The sequence below is a fragment of the Rhineura floridana genome, chromosome 20 (genome assembly GCF_030035675.1).
Source record: "Rhineura floridana isolate rRhiFlo1 chromosome 20, rRhiFlo1.hap2, whole genome shotgun sequence".
Classification (NCBI taxonomy): Eukaryota; Metazoa; Chordata; class Lepidosauria; order Squamata; family Rhineuridae; genus Rhineura; species Rhineura floridana.
In genome coordinates this window covers 21,265,934-21,285,929 of record NC_084499.1, presented here as the reverse complement: position 1 = coordinate 21,285,929, position 19,996 = coordinate 21,265,934, and the positions used below count along the sequence as shown (strand labels likewise).

General features: G+C 44.6%; 1 protein-coding gene across 3 annotated transcripts in view; it reads right to left on the bottom strand.

Annotated features, from left to right (window-relative positions):
• Positions 1 to 346: 346 nt before the first annotated feature.
• The window catches only part of OLFM1 (olfactomedin 1), a 49,781-nt gene continuing 30,131 nt past the window's right edge, over positions 347 to 19,996 (bottom strand). For all 3 annotated transcript variants that reach the window (XM_061603747.1, XM_061603748.1, XM_061603746.1), the window contains exons 2-6: positions 18,674 to 18,823; positions 10,917 to 11,072; positions 8,060 to 8,279; positions 2,476 to 2,582; positions 347 to 1,458 (exon numbers count right to left, since the gene is read on the bottom strand). In XM_061603747.1, coding sequence (XP_061459731.1) covers positions 784 to 1,458; positions 2,476 to 2,582; positions 8,060 to 8,279; positions 10,917 to 11,072; positions 18,674 to 18,823 — 1,308 coding nt within the window. In that variant the 3' untranslated portion in view covers positions 347 to 783. The remainder of the gene's footprint in view (positions 1,459 to 2,475; positions 2,583 to 8,059; positions 8,280 to 10,916; positions 11,073 to 18,673; positions 18,824 to 19,996) is intronic.

The window sequence follows — 19,996 nt, the reverse complement described above, 5'->3', positions numbered from 1 at the left end:
TTCTTTTTTTTTCCATTTTGTATTTTATAGCTACTAAAGAGACACAGATCCATTAGCTACTTTGGGTCCCAGAACAGTCAATCTAAAGGTGACAGAAAACACGGAGGAAAACGAGGCATAGATCAAAAGGGGAAAAGTAGCTGGAATGGACTACAATCTCCACCTGCAACATTCCTTAAAAAAAAGAAAATTGAGACTCCATCAATGTGAATCAGCTTCACAATCCATACATCCATCATAGCTGGCTGTGATGTAGGAAAATGTCCATGCAACGCACCAAAAAAGAAGAGGAATGAAATAATCGCGTGTCCCTCCCATTCTCCCTCCCTCCCACTACATCCCAATGATAAATTTTCCAACAGTCATTGCCTTACATTGTACTTTAGAACTACAACTTTGCTACTGAAAGAGAAGGAAAATAAAACAAACAAATGGCAACTGCCTGCCCTCCTGGGAAAGAAAAGAAAGAAATTTTAAAAAACCACTGGAGAACGGAAAACTAGTTTTGTCAAGTGCAGTTCCAGCTGCAAATGAGCGGCTGCATTTTGTGTCGTCCCAGCCCACTTTGTCTGTAACACGAGTTTGATATCCGATAAACGTTGGAGAGGAAAGTGATGATCTTGCAGGTTTGAATATTGGAGCATCTCTCATTTTTACATTTTGGCAGCTGTTTCTGAAATTCCTTCTCTATTTTTTTTAAAATATATTTCCATACGATGTATCCTTTCCAGGTTTTGTGTGTGTGAGTGAAAGATTTCAGTTTTGTTCCAGACAAAAAGTGGACTACAATTCATCTGATCTGACCACATGGAAGAGAGTGACATTGTAAAGTATTTGATGGCCATTGTTCCACGCATAGAGGGCTCTGTCCTTGGGGTTGTAGTCCAACATAGAAATATGGGAATATTTATTTAAGAAGGGGATATCTATATATTCATAAGTGGAGGTGTTGGTCTGATACGCATAGGTCACCTTGGTTCCCCCTGAGTAACCGTTGGTGACGTATAAAGTGCCGCAGATGATGAAACCTTCGCCAGCACTGCGTTTTGGGTAGCTGGTATTCCAAGTCTGGATGCTTTGCAAAGTGTTTGGGTCCAGCTTGCTGATGACAATGTTTCCCGCATTCTGGTTGGTGGCGTAGACAGCCCACAGGCCGTTCTCGTCCACCATGAGGTCAATGTCCGAATGGCCTCCCCAGGCGTAGTGGTAGACATTGTTGTAGCCCGCATAGTCCAAGCTGCGTGTCTTAAGAATGGTCTCAGTCTTCAAGTCAAATTTGATGATGATGTGGCTTTGGTATTTGTTGAAAAAGATCGAGCCATTGTAGACCACTTGGCCTGTCCCGGACCAGGGGTGAGGGAGGCGGTGAGAGGTGAAGTTGTCTGTATTCATGAAGTCAGACATGGATTTGTACTCCCGGACGAAGCGGTTGTTATGGTAGCTGTCCATATACCAGACCTATGGAAAGGAAACATGGGGGGAAAGTCAGCATATGGGGGTTGAGAGATGTCTATCAAAGTGGTGAACAGCAAGGCAGCCACTGCAGTGTACTGGTTCAAGCGTTGGACTGAGACCTGGGAGACCAGGGTTCAAATCCACGTGTGGCCATGAAGCTTGCTGGGTGACCTTATACTAGTCACAGTCTCTCAGCCTAACCTACCTCACAGGGTTGTTGTGAGGATTAAATGGAGAGGGAGGAGAGCCGTGTACGCCACCTGGAGCTCCTTTGTAAGGAAGTTGTAATACCAGAATGATAAACAAACAAATAATAAATAAGATAATGTGAAAGAAAATACAGAAGATAGACTTAAGATAAGTAGGTAATAACTTATGTTACAAGACTTCACATTTTATTATGTATTTCTTATTATTGTTTTTTTGGTATTATGTTAAACATTGACATAGATTGTTTGTTATGTTCTCTGCTGTAAATCACCCTGTAGTCTTTTGACAAAGGATGGTATATAGATTTCCTAAATAAATAAACCTATTTCTGCAATTGTACAGTTACTATTCCACAAAATGCGTGGGATCATACACTTCAGGGAAAGCCTTTTTAAACAAAAGCGGCTTCAATAACTGCCTAAATATCAAGGTGCTATGCGCCTGTCTGATGTTAGCTGGCAATTGATTCCAGAGAGCTTGCACTACAGCACTAAATGCCCCATTTCTGCTATGTATGAAGCACATCCCTGGGGCATGCAGTTCTCTCAGCAGTACCCCATCTGAGGAACGCAGTTGCCAGTCAAGGATAGATATGTGGAAAAGCAGTTCCTTAGCTAACCTGATCCCAAGTTGTGAAATATGATATAATGGAGATTTTTTGAGAAAATAACAGAATTATTTTTTTAAACAAAAGCAGCATAGTTCTATGGGTGTGGGCTGAGAAATATCCCTCTTGTTCTGTTCATGGCTTAGTAGGAGAAAAATTAAGTCAGGAACACACTAAAGGTGCAGCTAGACTTGGCATCTTACCTTGTTTTCACCCTCTGGAGCTAAGGGGTCTGTCATCCACGAGCCAAACCTTGATCCGGATGTCTTGACCGTTATTGGGTCACTTATTGCTGTCAATTTCCCGCAGGCTGCAGAAGAGTTGAACACAACGGAAGTGAGCAAATCAGGCAAGATGCGGAAATCTGTTGAATTGTGCCCTCCCTAAATCTGTCATAATCATCTTGGCTTTTTAAAATATATATGTCAAGACTTCCCATCCAATTGCTCCTCAGCAGTTTCTGGAAGACTATTGCCAGATGTGAAAGGGGCAGTGCCTTGTATAGTGTACTTATCTAGGTAAAGACTTCAGCCGTGCCTCTAGAGTAAACCCTTCTATCCCTCTGCAAGAGAATGCCCAGTTTTCAAGACAACTGCGTTTGAAAAGGAAGCACTCCTCTCTCACGAGGGAATGCAGGGGGCTGCCTTCCAGCAAGCCCCACTGGCAACACAGCTGTTTTCAGAACGATTTCCTTTCTTAGGGGCACTAGAAGGAAGGTTTCTTGATAAGGCTGGTGCTTATTAAGGGGAGGAAACAACTGGAAGTATCTGACAGTTCTCAGTTTAATTACCATTAATGAGAGAGAGAGAGGTCTTAATGCACCACAATGATATGTCAGCTGCTCTTTGGAATGTGCTTTTCAGTTCCTCAGTGCTGCCCATTCAATGCATAGAACCCACCCCAGCACTTTCAGGGCTGGCCCAAGTGCTGGCAGTTGCTTGACCTCAGAAAAAGTGTTTCTGCATATTTCATGGCAAAATAGCCAGCACATCTGCAGACCACGTGCTGGGAGAGGACAGCAAGAACCAGCTGGTGCCTCCCTATTCTGCTGTTGTGCTCGGGTCCTGCATGTGGGCTTCCTGGTGGCATCTGGTTGACCACTCTGAGAACAGGATGCTGGACTAGATGGACCACTAGCCTGATCCAGGAGCCAGGCTCATTTTAGATTCTTATGTTCTATATGCTTTCTCCCAGATCAGAGGTGGTATGACTCTGAAGGCCAGGGGCTGGGGCTGTTGCACTCAGGTCCTGCTTGTGGGCTTCCCATTGGGCTTCTGTTAGAACAGGATGCTGGAGCAGATTGGCCCCCTTTGGCGTGATCCAGCTCAAGGGCTCTTATGTTTTGAGCCATCCAGACTTGGCCCTGTAAGACTCAGAATGCCACATGCACAGGCAAGGCTCTTGTGTGGATATTCTGAGCTGAAAGAGAACTCTGCTGGCTCACATCAAAGGTCCATGCTTCCAAATCCTCTGAAAAGCCCATGAGCAGAAGGTGGAGGCCACAATTTGCTTCTAGAAGCTCTTCTCCAGTGCTCCATTGCCTTTGAACTCAAGAGGTTCCCTAGAGTCATAATTACTAGTAGCCATTGACTGATTTGTCCACCATGAATTTCTCCAGTCCCATCTAAGCTCATGGCCAACATCCTGTGACAACACATACCATATGATCTGTGTTTCTTGACAGACACAGGCAAATACAGTGACTCATGCAGAGAGGCAGTGGTCAGACTCCTCAGTGGGTGGCAGCTTCAGCTTTACAGAAGCCTGTGATTATTTTTTGGTGGCATATGGATCATCCAGGTCTGCCTATTGCAGCAGGCCGGTGCCAAAGCAAATTGCTGGGCAGCTTTTAGGTGCGGGGTTGCTGTCTATGGTACTGAACTGTGTGCTCCTGGACTCTGACCAGGACCTTTGCTCCTCTCCAGGGTCCTGTATCTTGCTCCATCAGAAGTTGGCTCAGCCAGCCCTGAGGCCTGCCTTCTACCATCTCACCAAGGAGGTTGCCTATTTTGGGGTTCTATGGGACAGAGCATGACGCCCCTCCCAGCTCTATGACTATGTACACATCTCCCCCAAAAGGGTGTGTAGGTCACAAAGCATACCTCATAATAGGAAGTTTTAACATCTTATTTCTTGTAAACTGATTAGAGGTGTTATTAAGTCAAGTGACATATACTTTTTGTTAAATTGAAAATAAAATCTAATTGTCAAAGTCTGTGATATCAAAGGCCGATATTCCAGCACATAGCCAGCATGTGAGTGAATGCTGGGGACTCGCTGCTTCATTGCCTTCAGACTACAAGTTGGAAGGGGTGTGTGTGAGAGAGGGAGAGGGAGAGGGAGAGAGATCCAGGAACACACGTCTCTACTTGGAGAATGCACATTTCATTTGTAAGTATTCATGTGTATATGATCCTAGTATCATCTATCTACCGGCTGCACCAAATGATTTTGCACAGACATCTTCAGTGTGAAAAGAGGCAGTTGGGGAAACTTCCCCCTCCAAAAAATCTTTGTCCACTTTTTCTGCAGCTGTTTGCTGCCCCCGCATTCCCTGCACCAGCACTATTCCCTCCCCTCCTCCAAATTGGTGCCATTTTTGTTAAAGTTAATAGGATCCATCATCCCAGTCAGTCAGGGATCATGTTCTGAGCAGGATGATGTCATAATATCACATACTCAAATGTCACAAAGCCAGTGAAGAATGAGAGGAATGTATTGGTTCTCACTCTGAATGGATGAACAATTTCACCCCTCTGTTGCTCCTCTGTTGGAAAATCACCCAAAAGGGTGGGTGCACATCTTTTATAGAATGATTATGGCCTGCCAGATATTTGGCCCCTGGTTTTGAAGTTCTGAGGTGCATGTGTGTGTCATGGAGGACACCAGTAAATCCCTTGTTAGGATGGAAACATAACTGGTGCATCAGAAGGCAGGCAGGCCAGGTGCTCTTAGTAACAGCAGTTAGGCTTTTGCAACTGTACCCAACTAATTTATACTTATAGTAGACCCACTGAAATCAATATACCTAAGTTAGCCATGCCCATAAATTTCAATGGGTTTACTCTGAGTATGTTACTACCTTTAGTTAATCAGTTGATTTGACCCAAGGGCCACTTAAAGATCAGAGCAAAGGGAACTGGGGTAAGGTCTCCATCTCATCTATTCAAGTGGCCTCATCTGGATTCCGAGTTTGGCATCAGCATGGCTGAAAATGGAAGGAGAACAGAGGTCATCCTCCACGAGAATGGAGAGGGCCTGGGGCTGCCAGTTGCTGACCCGCAGAGTAGGAGCCTGAAGAAAGACTCTTCCTGTGCGTTGAGCAAATCGTGGGGACTTTTAGATTGTGAGCCGGCAGGCAGGGACTGTCTTGTTTTAAGCGATTGCATGTGGGTAAGCCAGTCTGGTACCTGTTTTGGCTGAAGATCTGGGTGCAAATACTCTGAATAAATAATTTTTATCCTTCAGGTGCCAGTTGTCAGGGCTAATAGCCATTGATAGATCCAGCAGTAGTGTTACAGTGTCTCCAAAATCCTTCAGGCATGAGTGCATATGAAGCTGCCAAGCCCTGAGATAACTAATATGCTCCCCTCTAGATGTTGCTGGACTCCAACTCCATCCTCCCTGACCATTAGACATGCTAGCTGCTGGGAGCTGTAGTCTAGTGACATCCAGACGTGGGCATGTGAACTGCCCCTGATCTGGCCTCTTATAGGTGGCAGCTCATCAAGGGATTTCCCCATCACCTGCAACCTCTGCTGACCCATGACAGGGCCTTGTTAGTGGTGGCTCACGACTTGTGGCATGCCCTCTCCAGTGAAGTGCATCTATCTCCATCACTATTAATTTTCAAGAGGAATTTGAAAACATTTCTGTTCAGCTAGGCATTTGATGGCTGAAGAGGACTGTTCCTGGCAACCTGAAGATCACTGGTGAAAGACTGTTTTTAAGCCGTTTTTGAATATTTTTAACTCTGTTTTACTATATGTTAACTGTGTTCTAGAATGTTTTTAATTGCAATTGTGGTTTTGGAATGTTTTAAACTTTTAGTATTTTCTTCTTCTTTTTGTTAAATTGTTTTATGTTTGCTGCCCTGGGCTCTGTTAGGAGGAAGGTAGGATATGCATTCGATAAATAAATTCAATAAATAAACAGAATCCTTTTAACTGCAAGTAGGAACCGGGACCTTCTGCACAGAAATAATGTCTTCTTACATTGGAACCTAGGCAGCTGCTTTATACTGAGTCAGACCCTTGGTCCATCTAGCTCAGTATTGTCAACACTGACTGGCAGCAGTGCTTCAGGGTTTCAGGCAGAGGACCATCTCAGCCTCACCGGGAGATGCCACTGGGGATTGAACGTGGGACCTTGTGTATGCAAAGCAGATGCTCTGTCACTGAGCTGTAGACATTCCCCTAAAAATAAGATTCTAGTCCTCATCGTTCTGAAGCAAGGGCTGAATTAAATTGGAACACAGCCTTACGCTGAGTCAGATTTGGTCTATCACACTTAGCACTGTCAACACTGACTGGCAGCAGCTCTCCAGGATTTCAGACCAGTGGTTTTTCCAAGCTCTACCTGGAAATGATGGGAATGAATCTGGGACCTTCTGCTTGCCAAACATTTCCTCTACCACTGAGCTATATCCATTCCTCCCAATGCTCCTGAAATCTGACAGTTTATTAACAATATCCCCATTGACTGAATGGAATTTTCCTTTCAGCGCGCCTCTCTGAACTGTGATCTGTCTGTACCCCCAATGAGCAACACAGCCCTGGAGCTGTGACGTCGGATGAGGACAGCATTTACAGTGGCATTTGGAAAAAGAGCAATCTCTCAGTCTCTTACAGTACCTGCAAGGAGAATGTACTTGTCAACCTGTTTATATTCAGTTGGGGCTTGTCAGGACTGGACTGCAGTAGAGGGGGTCTGCTTCCCCCTGCCTTTCAATTTTTGCAAGCTAGCTAAGAAGGAGAGTATTTCTGAGAATGTGCAGAGTGCTTGCTGAAGAATGTCTTTGGGTTCCACCAAGGACTTGTTTGTCTGGTGGGATCTTTCACATCCCCCTCTCTCTGTGTACAACACACACACACACACACACACACACAGATGTCGCAAGCACCTTTTCAAACGCCTCTTCTCTTCCAAAGTTGCTTGTGCCATGTGCATCTAGCATTGTGGGAAACAATTGATCCAAAGCCTCACAGAACAGGTGAAACCAGCTGCATGGCACTTTGGCATCTGCCCCTAGGCATGCAGGGCTCGTAACATTTAGAGGACCTGACAGCTCTGCCTAGAAAGCAACCCTTTCCAACCTGGAAATCTCCCCAATGTGTGGGAACTCAGGGGTGACAAAGGAAGTGTACTCTGCACCAGCTCAAGAGCACCTGTACAGGGCACTGAAAACAGATGCTGTGCTGGGAACACAGGAAGCGTCCTTTGTCCATCTAGCTCAGTATTGCCTACACTGACTGGCAGCAGCTCTTCTGGGTTTTAAGCAGGGGGACTCTTCCAGCCCAGCCTGGAGATGCCATTGGGGATTGAACCGGGGACCTTTTGCACACAGAGCAGGGGCTCTGCCACTGAGCGCTGCCCTTCCCCTTGAGGAAGAGTTGTGTCCACTCCTGACACAAACGACGCTCTGTGGATGTGGCTCCTGGATCTTTGCGGGACCTCTGGGTCTTTGTTTTCCTTTGCTTTGGCAACCGATTGATTAAGCCCTGAAGGTGAGGCATGCCCTGCCGTTTCCAAGGCAGGTGCTTCTCCTCTCTCAGGTGTGCAGCCTACCTAATTTTTGCATGCAAGCCCGGAGCCTCTCTTCAAGATTTGACACTCTGTTTTGAAGCTCTTCGTAGTCATAGGCGCCAATCTCCTCCTGGAGTTCGTTTAGAACTGACGTCAGATTCTGGACCTCCTCTTTAAACTGCAAAACCAATTTGGCATCGGCTTTGTACTCTTCCAACACAGGGATCAGGGGCCTAAGCGCCTCCATTTTCTCTTTTATCGCCTGCAAGGTTAAAATAAGCTTGGTTTCAGTGCTCTGTCTGCAAAATCTCTGCGCAACCCTTGCCTACGTCCCTGCTTATGGCCTGCTTGGGGTCTGCTTTGCTCACAACAACAACGACCATCATCATTATTAATATTATTAATGCTTGCTTGCCCATTGGGGAGTGGGGTGGGGGAGTCCAAATGTGGAAAGTATATATAAATATATCTATATATTTATGATTTATTAAACAGTCTGGAGGACACCATCTTATTTGGGAAAAAGGCCTTTATTCGGAATTTTTTTTCTTTTTTTAGAATGCAACATCTTAAGGTTACATGCTTTAGTCACATACACAAATTCTTTTTTTCCTTTTCCATAAATTAATAATAATAATAATAATAAATGCATCAACAAGGATTTCCAGAATTAGTAATGAAATGCATCTCTACAGTTTGCATGCAAAAAGAAGAGCTCTCGGCCCATGTGGAGCTGGCGGTGGTGCTAATTTGCAAAAGAAGCAAAAGCAAAGCAAAAAACGAAAAGAATGGCGAATAATCAAATGAAGAGGAAATCAAAGGAGGGGGGTAAAGCTCTCTGCTCTCTGCTTTTGGTTTTTTTTCATGGTTACATGAGGGGGATGAACAGCTTCTTCAGCCAGTGGGGCATTGTGTAAAAATTTCTTTTAAGTTAGCCCTGCAAGCAAGAAGATGAGAGACTGTTGAAGAGCTGGCTCACTAACCTCCTTAAAGAGACAGTAGCTATTAACAGACTGTTTCTTTTTATTTTAAGAAAACACCCAAGTAACCAATCAAAATGACAGATTCTGCTCTTCCTAACAGCATTTACTCTCAAGCAAATCTTGTAGGTTTGCTCAGAAGTCCACACAGTTAGCAGCATTGCAAAACCAGCGGCCATTCTGGAAAAGAGACACCCTCCCCCTCCAACCCCAGCCCCCCACTAAATGTTTTAATTCACCCAATTTACAGGGGAAATGAGAGATACTGACGGAGAGCAGACGGAAACCAGGAATGGACCAGCACTCCTGTCCGGGACTTTCCGTAGCTGCCTCCGAGAAGGAGATCTCAGCTGGGGCAGTTTTTCTTTGCAAAAAATAAGAAGCTGCACCGGCTGAAACAGCCCCACTTCCCCCAACTATTAAAAGTGCACAAGGCATCCCCCCACTGCCCCACTTTGTGTCTGTTTCCAAATGAAGGCCCTTCAATTACCACGAGGGGCCTTCTCTTCCACCCCCATCATGCCACAACACAGTGACTTTTGCAATCATGAAACTGGAAAGCAGAAAAGGACCCCAAAGTTTGTGTCCCCCAACCCGTCTCCAAGAATATGCTGCAGAAGCCAACCCCAGCTGGGGGGAGAGAGAGTAGAATTGGGGCAAGGGATGCCAGTTCCTGAGGTTAAAACCCCAAAAGGGGCTCCAGCCAGCAGGGATGGGAAGATCCGTCTGTTCCGTTTCTCTGAGTTTCTCATTTTTCCAGTGTTAAATTCAATTCTCTACATTTCAGCAGCAATCTGGAATTTTTTAAAAAATTGAAAATTCCCCACCACTTTAGTGTGAATTTCTCCAAATACACATTTTTGTAGGCAGTTTTGACAAAGGTACCCATTTTTGCAGCCATTTCCCATCATTTCATGCCTTTTTGCCTGTTATTTTCACTCATGTGTTCATTTTTATGCACACTTTCCTCCAATATGCATTTTTGTAAATGTTGTTTAGTTGGCGAACTGCATCCCAAAATTCTAATAAATGTGAATTTCGAAGGATGGCTGTGTGTCAGTTCTCATTTTGTTTCGGAAAGTGCAAATTTGATCAATTCTGCTTGAAATGTGAACTGAATTGAAATTCTCACCCATCCGTACCAGCCAGTCAGAGCTGCAAGGGAAGAGTCTTCCCACTCCAAATGAAGACCTCAGTGTCTCTTCCTGCGGGTGAATACCCATTGTTCCCATTCTGTGGATTTTGCATTAACTCCGTGCACGGCCGGGTGTCTTTTCTGAGGTCTGTAGCTCAGTGACAGACAGTCTGCTTTGCATTGGCAAAGGTTTGATTTTGGGCCACGTGGAGGGCTATGGAGGTGGTGGTGGTGGGCTAGACACCCTGTCTGTCTATACAGCTTTGATTCTAAAACAAATAATTCTGGTAAGAGTGTCTTCTTCCTCTCAGTTGTCTCCATTAAAGGGAAAGATATTGCAAAATAGCTTTGAAAATGCTTCAGAGGAAGCCATTTGTAAATGAAATAAATAATATTTCTCAATAAGGAACACGGAAAGCTGCCTTGCCCTGAGTCAGACCATTGGTCCCTCTAGCTCAGTATTGTCTACACTGACTGGCAGCCACTCTCCAGGGTTTCAGGCAGGGATTTTTTACCAGCCTTACCTGGAGATGTCATCGGAGATTGAACTTGGGGCCTTTTGCATGCAAAGCAGGTGCTCTACCCACTGAGCTACGGAGCCTTCCCAGCAAAAATACTATGAAAACACAGTTCCTCTGGCAAATTTGCCATGGCAGCCTACGGTCACTTTGGCGGAGACTGTGGAGTCGGCTGCCCTGGTGTCATTCCTAGGTTGCCCCTCGCTAAAAGGGAATGGTACTAAGAGAGAACTTAATTCGTTCATCTTGGCAGAAAGCAAGCTCACCTTGAACTGTCTTGCCAGGTGCTGTTTGTGGCTCTCTTCCACTTGCTTGAACTTGGATTCCAGGCCTCTCATCTGGTTCTCCATTTTCTCAACGTACTGGAGGTCCCGTTGGGTTCGCCTGTCCAACACCTCTATTGACTGGGACATGTTTTGTACCTGTGTGGGGTGAGGGTTTGGGGGGGGGAGAAGGGGAAGGGAAGGTCACAGAGAAAATAAAGAGAGGCCATTTATTTATTCATTCATTCCCCGCTAGAAACCCAAGGCGGCTTCCATATGGTTCCCAGGCAGTCTCCCATCCAGGCACTGACCAGACCCGACCCTGCTTAGCTTCAGCAGGGAGCTGGCCTCAGGTGCCTTCAGACCATGGCCTGGGAAGCAGACAACAAGCTACATTTTCTCACAGTGGCATGGCGTGGCATCCACAGACGGGAGATGAATGGAAGAAAAATTGTGAAAAGATTTCTATGCCTGCTTGTTACTATATTGGACAAGTCTAGGATGATTAAGGCTATCAAGGGCTACTAGCCACAATGGCTATGTTCTATTTCCTCTGCTGGAGGCAGCCTGCCTCTGAATACCAGTTGCTGGGGAGTGCAAGTGGAGAGAGTTGCTCTTGTGCTCAGGTCCTGGTTGCGGCTTCCCATTGGGGCCTCTGGTTGGCCACTGTGAGGACAGGATGCTGGCCTGGAGGGGCCCTCTTGGGCCCAATCCAGCAGCCGGGCTCTTCTTAGGTTCTTATCTTCAAGCAGATTCATGATGGGCCTAGGCAACCCTACACACAATCAAACAAAACACCTCCGTCTGTTGTGGTACTGACTTTGAATACACTATGGCAGCCCTTGGGGCTCTCCCTAGACCATGCCTTTCCACAGGCCACCCCCCCCACTAGATCAGTATTGTCTGTGCTGATTGTCAGGGGCTCCCCAGGATTTCAGGCAGGGGTCTTCCCCACCCCGGCCTGGAGATGCTAAAGGGATTGAGCCTGAGACCTTCTGTGTGCAAAGCAGTGCAGAATAAAGCAATATTCTAGTCCTTATGGTTCTGGTCACAGTGCTGCATTAAGTAGGAAGCTGCCTTGTACCTTGTCAGAGCATTGGTCCATCTCGCTCAGTGTGCCAGGAGCTCTTCAAGATTTCAGGCAGGGATCTCTCCGAACCCTACCTGGGACTGGGCATGTGACCTTCTGCATGCAACATAGATGCGCTGCCACTGATCTATGGCCCTGTCCCCAGCAGGTTCTTGTAGACAGTAAAGCTAAGCATCTCCAGTGCAAATGAAGACCATCACAGAGTCTCTTTCTGTTGTTGTTGTGCTCATTCGTCTGCTTTCTGAAGCGGGCAACTGCCCAGGGTGTGTTTGACTAAGAAGGATGTTTCTGCTGTGATGTGAATGATCACCTCTTCATTTACCCATGACAGGCATCGATTGCTGGAGCAGAAAAGCAAGGATCCCAACCACAAAGACGGACGCCAGGTGAGCATCACAAACTTGCCTTGATTATTACGGCATCAATCACAGGAACCGACACAGAGCAAGGTAGGCGCCATGTAAAATAGCCAGCCAGTGAGCGAGACAGAACATGCAGCCCCTTTGTGATGTGCTGCGTCTGGTCCCAGTTTATGCAACTGGGAGAATATTGACAGGAACCAGCATGCCACTGCCCCAGTTGGGAAATGGTGCGCACCCTGCCTATAAACCAGGGTGGGGAACCTCAGGCCGAGGGGAAAAAAATGGCCCTCCGGACCTGTCTACCTGGCCCCTGGGACTCTCCTAAGACCACACCCCTCGAAGGCCTTTGCCTGGTCAGAGTTTGTCCTTGAATTGTGATAATGCCTGGATGGAGAGATTTGTTTGGACGTTGAAAATTTTTGCAAAAAGGCAGAAACGTTTAACTGTTATGTGGTGGCGGTGGATGAAGCCTACTGTACATAGGGAAGATATCAGGGAATGGTCTGAAGGCAGATGAGGCCAGCACCTTGCTGAAGCTAGTCAGTGCCTGGATGAGAGACTGTCTGGGAGCCACATGGATGGCCCCTTTCTTTCCTTGATGAAAGAAAGATGGGGTAGAACTGTAAGGAAATCAGTCATTGAAATAAGTATCTCTGGCTTTGCCCATTATTGGCATATGGCCCCCAGGAAGCTGTCCGTGAGAGAATGTGGCCCTTGGGCAGAAAAAATGTTCCCACCAACTGCTCTCAACAGAGCCCGCGTGCATGCCTTGTCTCCGTTTAATTTCTGAACTATCCCAACATTTGTTTTCCAAAGTTGTTGCTCATCAGCACCGCCCTAACCGGAGGTTCAGGCTCTGGCCCAGCTCGGAGCCTCCTCGCTTTCTCTGACTCCAGCCAATCAGCAGCCTTGAGAAACTGGAAAGGAGGACAAACCTTTAGGGGAAAACCTTTAGGGGAAGGGCGACAGCTCAGTGGTGGAGCCTCTGCTCAGTCCACCCAGCACCATCTCCAGACAAGGATAGGAGAGTCTGAAATCGTGGAGAGTGGCTGCCAGTCGGTGTAGACAAGACTGAGTTAGATTAACCAATGATCTAGCTCAGCAGAAGGCAGTTTCCTCTGTTCCTATAAGTCAGCCCTTGATCCAAAGTTAATTTGTGGGGGAGGGCGGTAGCTCAGTGGTTAGAGCACCTGTTTTGCATGCAGGAGGCCCCAGTCCCCAGTGGCATCTCCAGGTAGGGCTGGGAGAGACTTCTGTCTGAAACTCTGCAGAACTGCTGCCAGTCAGTGTAGACAATACTGAGCAAGCTGGACCAAGGATCTGTCTCAATTTAAAGCACCTTCTTCCGTTCCTAAAATCGACACCAAACCAGAAATATACTGATCTGTCCAGCCCTATGAATCTATCTGTTTATATCTGGGTTTGGGGGATACTTTTTCAGCCAAGGCCACATTCTGAACCTTGCAAATCTTTTCTAGGAACTGGGATTTCTACCACATGCTGCCTTTCAAGCACTTCTCTGCGACCATGAAGGAATATTAGCAATTCACTCTTTGTTTAAAGCAAAAAATAAATGGCAAAACCTCTGAGGCAAACTCTGATGTGAAATCCATTTCCCCAGAAAACCAATTGGTCCTGATAGATTTAGGCAGCTTTCATTTATCCTGCAATAGTCCTTATGCATTTATAATGGGCCTCTTCCAGTGCAGGTTCTTTTTTAGAATGCAAACTCGGCTCAGAGTCACACTGAATCATCACTGGGTTCGCAGTGTTTGCCAAATGCTTTTGGTGCACATATTGTTTAATTACTTACTTCCTCCATCCACACACCCCGCCTCAGGAGCTCGAAGCAGCGGGGACAGTTCTTCCCCTCCTCCATTTGATCGTCACAACAGCCCTGTGAGGTAGGCTAGGCTGACTGATAGAGTCAGCCAGTGAGTTTCCTGGTTGAATGAGGTTTGCAACCCTGGTCTCCCCAAGTCATGGTCTGACACTCTAACTGCTACATCGCACTGCCTCTCCCTCACAGTCCCTCTGCATCATGTCTGGTAGTTTTAAAAAGGATACACATGCAGCAAATGTGCATCTTTAACTGTGTTTTGGAATATTTTTAAATTGTTTTTAGTATGCTTTTTTTTCTTTTTTGTTAAATTGTATTGCTGCCCTAGGCGCCTCAATCAATAATAAAATAATAATAATGAAATAGTAATAAATGCAGGAAAATAGGTATGTATGTTCCTGTGTCTTTTTATTGCTGGGCTCTGGCTGCAGCCTTGCAAGTGCAAATGCAAAGGGCATGTTCCTTCCACACAGACTGCCTGATCGGCAACTTTCCATAAAAAATGCTGTGAAAAGCCCCTTGGAGCTTCTCTCTCTCTCAGAAACAAGAGGATATATTATAACATAACGGGAAACCTTTGTTTAAGGAAGCATCTTGTTCTAATCCTCTGCTAATGGTTGGTTATACTTTCAGTCTCTGCAATGCCAAACTCAGATTTTTTGCAATTCTTTGAGAGCGGGAGGTGATGATGAATGAGGGTCCCTATTCTGTTCTGCAGTTTTGGTACTCTCAGTTTCCCCTCCCCCCGTCTTAAAATTCTCTCCGTCTCCACAGCAGTTTGTGTAATCCTCATGAAAATTCATCAGTGTTCATCAGTGCAAATTTCTCCTACTAAAATTTTGGGTGCGATAATGCACACATTTTTGTAAATTGGTTTCCCCTGATATAGTGCCTTATTTTCCCTGGTATTTTTATGCACATTTACCCTAAAATGTGCATCTGGCTGGAGAACTGACCTGCAAAATTCAGAGAAGTGCAGGTTCGGGAGGACAGCTGAGCTTTGGTTCACATATTTTTTTCTGAAAGGGTGAAGTAGGTAGGATTCGCCTTTAGAAGTGAACTGAATTCTATTCTCCACTCCCCATCACCACCCTCTGGCAACAATATACCTTCAGCCACGGGATCTGTCACCTGTCACACATCAGCCTCCTGGGAGGACAACTCCGTCTCTGGAAGGGTAGCACAAAGCCCTCCAAAGGCAAGCCATCCTGGATCCTTCCTAGCTAAACTTATATTCTTTTCCCAGTTGTCTAGGAGTGACGGCAATCCTGCTTCAAAAACCTCTGTGAAATTTGGCATGATTTTTCATGACACAAAAGCGGCAAGAGCAGCCCACCTTCTTCATATTATGCATACAGATACCAGCTCAGTGGGCCTGGAACAGATGGGGCAAATTCCCAGAGGATCTGGCCTCTCAACAGCTATGAATTATAACCATTAAATGGAACCTCCATGCTCAGCAGTAGTATACTTCTGAATATCATGTTATGGGCAATCATCATTGGAGGGACATTGCTTTTCAGAAGTAAATAGCTGGCCTCTGCAGGGAAAGGGAGTGTTAGCTTAAATGGACTTCAGTGTGAACCTACAAGGAAATCATGAAGTTATTAAGTGTGGATACAGAAATGCTGGGAAAATTAACATGTCCTTTTATCTCTGGAATTTGGGGGTAAAATAAATAGATAGATTTTATATTCACAAAATCCTGGGAAATAGTCTTCCAAATGCCAGGGATAGTGGTATCAGCCATAAGAATCCAATCAATTTAAAGGGAGGGGGCAGAGAATAAGAATTTATGCATGTTCAGTGGAAACTATTAAGCAAAGTATCCCTTGATCTCAAGATTATATCCCTAAATAAAATTCTTCTGATCTCTCTGGACTGCAGACTGTTAAAAACAGATCACATGAGTGTTGATGTGGAATCTCTCTCTCTTTGCATATCACATTTTTCTTTTTTTGGTTCCTGTTTGATGCAGGCAGCATTCCCATCTTGCTCAGCCTTTTTAATGTCAAGAGAGAGTGTGCGACTCTCCATTTTAATTCTGCTGCTTTCCTAGGTTTTTATCAGCCTGACTCCTTCAAAATGTTAAAGCGTTCAGTGAATAAAACCCAAGGTGATTCAAGCCAATCGGAGACGTAATAATAATCACCCCCTGCTATTGATTTATTTGGAGCAACAGCAGGGCTTTGATCTTTTCATGGTTTTAATTAAGAAGATGCATTTGAGGGCTCTGAACTTTCAAAAATATTTTTCTGCGGCTAAGGTCCAAGTGTGGCAAATTAAAAGAAACAAATTAATTTGTCCCCCCTAAAGCTGAAACGAATTTGCTCCCCCAGTAAGTCTCCTATGCACGTTTTAAATGTCAAATGTTCTCCAGATATGTTCTCCTGGGTGCTCAGATATTTTAAAATTTGATAACCCGTGATATTTGATTGCTATATTTGAAATTTTGCAGGATTTGATATATCCACAATGCATTCGTATTTAGAAGTTGACAGTGGATGGCTTATATCACATAAAATTAGTCCTCCCAAGCTAAGAATGCCAACTTCTCTAAAGATGCCAAATTTGAAAGATGGAGTAGAGGGGGAAAATGTATTCCTAGTCTATTTCTAAATTTTTGTTCAGAATTTCATATTTACCCAGGCTTTCCCTGACCCATAAGTTCAGACCCTGTTTTGTATGTTTGAGACCTTCAAATTTCTGTTTTATTTGCCTTTATTTGCTTATATGTGTTTTTCTACTGCTAGTTTTAGGTGGTGTTTTTGTTTTAATGTTTTAATTATATATGGTTAGTTTTTTTAGACTGTACACCACTGAAATATTTTATCATATAATCATGGAGTTGGAAGGGGCCTATAAGGCCATCGAGTCCAACCCCTTGCTCAATGCAGGAATCCAAATTAAAGCATCCCTGACAGGTGGCTGTCCAGCTGCCTCTTGAATGCTTCCAGTGTTGGAGATGTTAAGCAGCTTATAAATGCTTTTAAATAAATAAAATACATATTCAAAATCAGTGGTGAAATTGAAAAACAAACAAACTGTGGGCTTTAAATATTTGTGGATATTCTTCTGCTTTAATTTCCTGCATCAGAAGAGCGTTGGACTACATTATCTTTGATGTTTTGCAAAGCAATTTCCCCTACTATGACACTATTTTGGGTTATTTCACTCATAAATGGATTTCTATGCATAATTTACCCTGGTTTCTGCATTTTTCTACATATTACTTGTCTGGAGAACTGCACTGGAAAATTTGGAGATGTGTGAATTTCTAGCCGCCCTTAGTACCCTGTTTTAGGCTAGAAGGACGGGATAGAAATATTTTAAATAAATAAGGATGGCTGTGTTTCAGTTTGTATTGTTTCAGAGACTGTGAAATAGGTAAGTTCACCTGTAAATGCAAATTGATTCAGGTCTCTCCCATCCCTACTCACCTGGTGACAATTTAAGCACACCTCAGGTGACCAGAGGCAGCAATTTACAAGAAGCAATGGCAAACAGTGTTCATTTATTTAAAATGTTTATATCCTGCTTCTCATTTCCAAAGGAAATGCCAAAGCAGTTCACATAATAAAAAACACAGCAGTATTCATTCAAAATATTCATCAGTAAAACCAAACTCCTGTTGATTTTTTAAAAAATGTACTTGCAAAGACAGGGAATTCTTTATATTTCTCATCACAGAATTATATTGAAAAACAGGGATTTCAAAATTATGAACCTTATGCAAAAAAAAGCCTATCAACAGATTGAATTTTTAGTTGATTTACCAATTGACTTTTGATCCATTGGTTCAGTGTGAATAAAATGGCTTATTATCAAAGCCTCAATACAGATGACTTTTTATATACAGTGAAGGGAGTGTCAAAAGACTTACATGATGACTCAGAGCTAGCACTCATCACCAGAAGCAAAGGACATCTATAAGGTTATCTTTTTCCTTATAAAATTTCCTATCACACGAGTACAGCAATGGCCCTTAAAAAAAATAAAGGACCACATCCTTAACTTTCAGCTCGAGCAACTAATCTACTTAAACTCTAGTTGATTAATCTATCACTGAAATTCATTAAAGATTGTAGCTGAGGTGGGGGGGGCATGTAGGTATGAGGAGAAATTCAAGCTAAAGGTTTGTTGCAAATATTCAACCCACTCTTGCACACACACACAAAATCTAAACAAGAAGCAAGTCCTTAATTTTCAGCCTCACCAATTAAACTTTAGTTGATTAATCTACCACTGTAGCTGTGGGGCAGGGTAGGGGTGAGAACACCCACTCCAGCTGAAGTTTTGTTGCAAAGATTCCCCCTCCCCCACCATTTAAAAAAAAATCTAAACAAGATTACAATTGCAACCTCTGTCTCAAATGCAGGTTTTGAGAAGGTTACGTTCCGCTGTTTGGATTTCAGAGCTGTAGCCAACACAGCCTCCCACCCTCTGGTCTCCTGGGACCCCCGGTTACCTTTTCTAGGAGCTGCCGCAGTTGCTTTGTCCTGGCATCGCGCGAGCACATTGTCTGTTGAGGGGCCACCACTGTACATATACACCGTCCTTCGCTGTCCTGAGCAGAACTGTAGACCTGCCAGCTTTCCTCTGGGTTGGTAGGCAACACCTGGTTTGGCATGCAGGAAAGGAAGTTAGAAAAGGAAGAAGCATAAGGAGACGGCAGGGAAATCCACGAAGGACTGAAGACAGTAAAGACTGGTGGCTCCAACAGTGAATCCACTCCGGGTTTTAGTCCGACGTGTCTAGGAGCTGCCCAATGTGCTGAACCTATTTTGGGAATAGCTTTCACCACCTTGGACAGCTCCTTGAAAGCTCAGGCTATGGAGCAAATTCACGACCCCAATGACATCGGATCCACCTGTCTCCACTGCCCTCTGCACCCACCGACCCACCCACATACATACACACACACTACAAGACAGACAGAGAATAACAAACTAGATAGGAAGTAGAAAGGGAGGGGAAGGAAGGAAAGAAGGAAAGAAGGAAGGAAATGGAGAAAAGGTGGTGGAGGAGGAGAAGGAGAAAGCGCTTATGGAACAGCAGAGTGGCAACACAAGAACAGGGGCTTTTCAGTGGTGCCTCCATTATGGAATGCTCTCCCAGAAAGATGTGCATGGAGCCCCCTGTTCCTGTTCCTCCTGGCATCTGGCTCTGATATGGGGGCACATGGCATGATGATACCCTTGCCTGTGTTGCATTCGTTGTTCACTCTTTTTTTCTGTTATTGCAGGATGAGCCCTTTCAGTCCCCGAATGTTCTTTTATCCTTTTCACGTTCTTTTAGAAGTCATATTCTGCATGCTTTTATCATTGTAAGTCTCTTTGAGACATTTTATGTAGTAAGCCACAAATAATAAATGCAATCAATAATACTATAGAGCATGTGTAGAATCCAAGGTGCGTCACCCTCCTGCTTCTACAAATACTAATATTTAGCATGTGGAGGGTTCAGAGTACTTCACAGACATCAGTTCAGTAATTCTTACAACAATCCTGTAAGGCAGGCCAGAATCCTTTCCTATCCCCATCTTGCAACTGGGGCAGAGAGGGTGTTGCTTGCTTAAGACCACCTAATGGATTCATAGCAGAAGCACATAGCTTCCCCCAAAGAATCCTGGGAACTGTTGTTTACCACATACAGGGCTACAATTCCTTAACAAACTACACTTCCCAGGATTCTTTTGGGGAAGCCCTGTGCTTTAAATAAGCGATAAATGTGTGGATGTGACCCAAGTTGCACTTTATGGTAGATTCAGCAACCCTGTAGTCAACAGGCC